The following is a 6,000-nucleotide window of genomic DNA, read 5'->3' as shown; positions in this document are numbered from 1 at the left end:
TGTTACTGTCACACTGTCACTACCTGTCACTGTTTGCCACTATCTGGCACTGTCTAGTACTGTTTGGCACTGAGAGACACTGTCTGGCACTGTCTAGCCCAGTGTGCCACTGTCTCCCTCCCTAATAAGTCCACAGCTCGCTAATAACATTAAGCGGAAGCCTGTAGAGAGTGCCACCTCAATGCTTGGACCCTGGAGAGCAGTGCCAGTCAGTGCCTGGATCCTAGACGGCAGTGCCACGTAGCAGTGACAAGGTGACACTCACACTTGGCACTGTTTTCGTTAGTAAATACTGGGTGGCACTGATTTAATACCCCTTGTGACAGTGCCAGACAGTGCCACACAGCACCAGTAAGTGTCTATCGGTTGCTGACAGTGTCAGTCAGTATCGTTTGATTCCTGACAGTGTCAGACAGTGTCAGTAAGTATTGTTTGATTCATGACAGTGTCAGACAGTGCCAGTCAGTGCCAGTAAGTGCCTATCGGTTCCTGACAGTGCCAGACAGTGCCAATAAGTTTTTATAAGTTCCTGACAGTGTCAGTCAGTGTCGTCTGGTTCCTGACAGCGTCAGTTAATGTCTGTTAGGTCTTGACAGTGCCAGCTAGTATGTTTCTGACAGTCCCAGTAAGTGTCAATCGGCTCCTGACAGTGCCAGTCGGTATCTGTTGGTTCCTGAGAGTGCCAGACAGTGTCAGGCAGTGTCAGTCAGTGCCAATAAGTGTGTATTGGTTCCCGACTGTCAGACAGTGCCAGTGTCTTTCCTGACAGTGTCAGTCAGTGTCTGTTCGTACCTGTCTACCAATTTACCTGTCTACTTGTCTATTTGTCTACCAGTCTACCTATCTACTAGTCTACCAGTCTACCTATCTACCTACATACATATATACGTATATATATATATATATATATATATATATATATATATATATATATATATATATATATATATATATATATATATATATATATATATATATATATATATATATATATATATATATATATATATATATATATATACTACACATGGTGTAGTAGATAGACTTTAAACCCCATTAGTTAAACACTGTTGGGATCAGAATTCATAAAACCCTTTACTACAGAACACCAAAATTGATATACCTAAAAAAAACTTAAAAAACCTTTAAATTCCCCTTTTAAGACCATCGTCAGTCCCGCCACAAAACGAAAAATACCCATTTTTTGGCAATTTTAACCCATTTTAGGGCTATTTTTAACCCATTTTGGAGAGATTTTAACCCATTTTTCAGTGATTTTCTTTGTTACGGGCAGGTGGGTGCCCCGGGGGCAAGATGTCGTACCTGGGCATGAGTCAACACATCGACTTCGACAACCTTCCTGATCCTAACATCAGATTTGAGCTGCTGGAGCTGATTGGTGAAGGGACGTATGGTGAAGTGTATGGTGCCATGGATCACCATACTGGTGAGTAGTGAGGGTGTATGGTGCAATAGATCATCATACTGGTGAGTAGTGGAGGTGTATGGTGCCATGGATCACCATACTTGTGAGTAGTGAGGGTGTATGGTGCCATGGGTCATCATACTGGTGAGTAGTGGGGGTGTATGGTGCCATAGATCACCATACTTGTGAGTAGTGAGGGTGTATGGTGCCATAGATCACCATACTGGTGAGTAGTGGGGGTGTATGGTGCCATAGATCACCATACTTGTGAGTAGTGAGGGTGTATGGTGCAATAGATCATCATACTGGTGAGTAGTGGGGGTGTATGGTGCCATGGGTCATCATACTGGTGAGTAGTGGGGGTGTATGGTGCCATAGATCACCATACTTGTGAGTAGTGAGGGTGTATGGTGCAATAGATCATCATACTGGTGAGTAGTGAGGGTGTATGGTGCCATGGGTCATCATACTGGTGAGTAGTGAGGGTGTATGGTGCCATAGATCACCATACTTGTGAGTAGTGAGGGTGTATGGTGCAATAGATCATCATACTGGTGAGTAGTGAGGGTGTATGGTGCCATGGGTCATCATACTGGTGAGTAGTGGGGGTGTATGGTGCCATGGGTCATCATACTGGTGAGTAGTGGGGGTGTATGGTGCCATAGATCACCATACTTGTGAGTAGTGAGGGTGTATGGTGCAATAGATCATCATACTGGTGAGTAGTGAGGGTGTATGGTGCCATGGGTCATCATACTGGTGAGTAGTGGGGGTGTATGGTGCCAAGGGTCATCATACTGGTGAGTAGTGGGGGTGTATGGTGCCATAGATCACCATACTGGTAAGTAGTGGGGGTGTATGGTGCCATGGTTCATCATACTGGTGAGAAGTGGGGGTGTATGGTGCCATAGATCACCATACTTGTGAGTAGTGAGGGTGTATGGTGCAATAGATCATCATACTGGTGAGTAGTGAGGGTGTATGGTGCCATGGGTCATCATACTGGTGAGTAGTGAGGGTGTATGGTGCCATGGGTCATCATACTGGTGAGTAGTGAGGGTGTATGGTGCCATGGGTCATCATACTGGTGAGTAGTGGGGATTTATGGTGCCATGGGTCATCATACTGGTGAGTAGTGGGGGCGAATGGTGCCAAAGATCACCATACTGGTGAGTAATGAGGGCGTATGGTGCCATGGGTCATCATACTGGTGAGTAGTGGGGGTGTATGGTGCCAAAGATCACCATACTGGTGAGTAGTGGGGTGTATGGTGCCATGGGTCATCATACTGGTGAGTAGTGGGGGTGTATGGTGCCATAGATCACTATACTGGTGAGTAGTGGGGGTGTATGGTGCCATAGATCACCATACTGGTGAGTAGTGGGGGTGTATGGTGCCATAGATCATCATACTGGTGAGTAGTGGGGGTGTATGGTGCCATAGATCACCATACTGGTGAGTAGTGGGGGTGTATGGTGCCATGGATCACCATACTGGTGAGTATTGAGGGTGTATGGTGCCATGGGTCACCATACTGGTGAGTAGTGAGGGTGTATGGTGCCATAGATCACCATACTGGTGAGTAGTGGGGGTGTATGGTGCCATAGATCACCATACTAGTGAGTAGTGAGAGTGTATGGTGCCATAAATCACCATACTGGTGAGTAGTGAGGGTGTATGGTGCCATGGATCATCATACTGGTGAGTAGTGAGGGTGTATGGTGCCACAGATCACCATACTGGTGAGTAGTGAGGGTGTATGGTGCCATAGATCACCATACTGGTGAGTAGTGGGGGTGTATGGTGTCATGGGTCACCATACTGGCGAGTTGTGAGGGTGCATGGTGCCATAGATCACCATACTGGTGAGTAGTGAGGATGTATGGTGCCATGGGTCACCATACTGGTGAGTAGTGAGGGTGTATGGTGCCATGGATCATCATACTGGTGAGTAGTGGGGGTGTATGGTGCCATGGATCACCATACTGGTGAGTAGTGAGGGTGTATGGTGCCATAGATCACCATACTGGTGAGTAGTGGGGGTGTATGGTGTCATGGGTCACCATACTGGCGAGTTGTGAGGGTGCATGGTGCCATAGATCACCATACTGGTGAGTAGTGAGGATGTATGGTGCCATGGATCACCATACTGGTGAGTAGTGAGGGTGTATGGTGCCATGGATCATCATACTGGTGAGTAGTGAGGGTGTATGGTGCCATGGGTCATCATACTGGTGCGTAGTGAGGGTATGGGAGGTGAGTCTTAGGGTGTGGGAGGGTGTGGGAGGGTGTGGGAGGGTGTGGGAGGGTGTGAGAGGTGAGTCTTAGGGTGTGGGAGGGTGTGGAAAGGTGTGGGAGGGTGTGGGAGGGTGTGGGAGGGTGTGAGAGGTGAGTCTTAGGGTGTGGGAGGGTGTGGAAAGGTGTGGGAGGGTGTGGGAGGGTGTGGAAAGGTGTGGGAGGGTGTGGGAGGGTGTGGGAGAATGTGAGAGGTGAGTCTTAGGGTGTGGGAGGGTGTGGAAAGGTGTGGGAGGGTGTAGGAGGGTGTGGGAGGGTGTGGGAGGGTGTAGGAAGGTGTGGGAGGGTGCATGAGGGGGTGGGAGGGTGTGGGAGGGTGTGGGAGGGAGTGGAAGGGTATGGGAGGGTGTATGAGGGTGAGGGAGGGTGTGGGAGGGTGTGGGAGGGTGTGAGAGGGTGTAGGAAGGTGTGGGAGGGAGTGGGAGGGTGTAGGAAGGTGTGGGAGGGTGTAGGAAGGTGTGGGAGGGTGTGGGAGGGTGTGGAAGGGTGTAGGAGGGTGTATGAGGGTGTGGGAGGGTGTGGGAGGGTGTGGGAGGGTGCGGGAGGGTGTGGGAGGGTGTAGGAAGGTGTGGGAGGGTGCGGGAAGGTGTGGGAGGGTGTGGGAGGGTGTGGGAGGGAGTGGGAGGGTTTTGTATGGTGTGGGAGGGTGTGGGAGGGTGTGGGAGGGTGTAGGAAGGTGTGGTAGGGTGTGGGAGGGTGTAGGAATTTGTGGGAGGGTGTGGGACGGTGTGGGAGGGTGTGGGAGGGTGTGGGTGGGTGGTGGAGGGTGTGGGAGGGTGTGGGAGGGTGTGGGAGGGTGTGGAAGGGTGTAGGAGAGTGTTTGAGGGTGTGGGAGGGTGTGGGAGGGTGTGGGAGGGTGTGGGAGGGTGTGGAAGTGTGTAGGAGGGTGTATGAGGGTGTGGGAGTGTGTGGGAGAGTGTGGGAGGGTGTGGGAGGGTGTGGGAGGGTGAGGGAGTGTGTGGGAGGGTGTGGGAGGGTGAGGGAAGGTGAGGGAGGGTGTGGGAGGGTGTGGGAGAGTGTTGGAGGGTGTGGGAGTGTGTGGGTGGGTGTGGGAGGGTGTGGGAGGGCGTGGGAGGGTGTGGGAGGGTGATGGAGGGTGTGGGAGAGTGAGGGAGGGCGTGGGAGGGCGTGGGAGGACGTGGGAGGACGTGGGAGAGCGTGGGAGGGCGTGGGAGGGTGTGGGAGGGCGTGGGAGGGTGTGGGAGGGCGTGGGAGGGTGTGGGAGGGCGTGGGAGGGTGTGGGAGAGTGTTGAAGGGTGAGGGAGGGTGTGGGAGGGTGTGGGAGAGTGATGGAGGGTGTGGGAGAGTGATGGAGGGTGTGGGAGAGTGATGGAGGGTGTGGGAGAGTGATGGAGGGTGTGGGAGAGTGATGGAGGGTGTGGGAGAGTGATGGAGGGTGTGGGAGAGTGATGGAGGGTGAGGGAGAGAGATGGAGGGTGAGGGAGTGTGTTGGAGGGTGTGGGAGGGTGAGGGAGGGTGAGGGAGGGTGAGGGAGGGTGAGGGAGGGTGAGGGAGGGTAAGGGAGGGTGAGGGAGGGTGAGGGAGTGTGTTGTAGGGTGTGGGTGAGTGTTGGAGGGTGTGGGAGAGTGATGGAGGGTGTGGGAGAGTGATGGAGGGTGTGGGAGAGTGATGGAGGGTGTGGGAGAGTGATGGAGGGTGTGGGAGAGTGATGGAGGGTGTGGGAGAGTGATGGAGGGTGTGGGAGAGTGATGGAGGGTGTGGGAGAGCGTTGGAGGGTGAGAGAGAGTGTTGGAGGGTGAGGGAGAGTGTTGGAGGGTGAGGGAGGGTGAGGGAGGGTGAGGGAGAGTGTTGGAGAGTGTTGGAGGGTGAGGGAGAGTGTTGGAGGGTGAGGGAGAGTGTTGGAGAGTGTTGGAGGGTGAGGGAGAGTGTTGGAGAGTGTTGGAGGGTGAGGGAGAGTGTTGGAGAGTGTTGGAGGGTGAGGGAGAGTGTTGGAGAGTGTTGGAGGGTGAGGGAGAGTGTTGGAGAGTGTTGGAGGGTGAGGTAGAGTGATGGAGGGTGTGGGAGAGTGATGGACGGTGTGGGAGAGTGATGGAGGGTGTGGGAGAGTGTTAGAGGGTGAGGGAGAGTGATGGAGAGTGTTAGAGGGTGAGGGAGAGTGTTGGAGAGTGTTGGAGGGTGAGGTAGAGTGTTGGAGGGTGTGGGAGAGTGTTGGAGAGTGTTGGAGGGTGAGGGAGAGTGTTGGAGAGTGTTAGAGGGTGAGGGAGAGTGTTGGAGAGTGTTAGAGGGTGAGGGAGAGTGTTGGAGAGTGTTGGAGGGTG

General features: G+C 52.7%; 1 protein-coding gene across 1 annotated transcript in view; it reads left to right on the top strand.

Annotated features, from left to right (window-relative positions):
- LOC128701043 (myosin-IIIb-like) overlaps nt 1-6,000 on the top strand; it is a 106,454-nt gene that overhangs the window by 8,394 nt on the left and 92,060 nt on the right. Inside the window, exon 2 of the mRNA XM_070080470.1 lies at nt 1,295-1,447. Coding sequence (XP_069936571.1) covers nt 1,295-1,447 — 153 coding nt within the window. The remainder of the gene's footprint in view (nt 1-1,294; nt 1,448-6,000) is intronic.

This window comes from Cherax quadricarinatus, unplaced genomic scaffold (assembly GCF_038502225.1).
Source record: "Cherax quadricarinatus isolate ZL_2023a unplaced genomic scaffold, ASM3850222v1 Contig491, whole genome shotgun sequence".
Lineage (NCBI taxonomy): Eukaryota > Metazoa > Arthropoda > Malacostraca > Decapoda > Parastacidae > Cherax > Cherax quadricarinatus.
The sequence above is the reverse complement of the archived record's forward strand: the minus strand, read 5'-3'. Positions and strand labels throughout refer to the sequence as shown.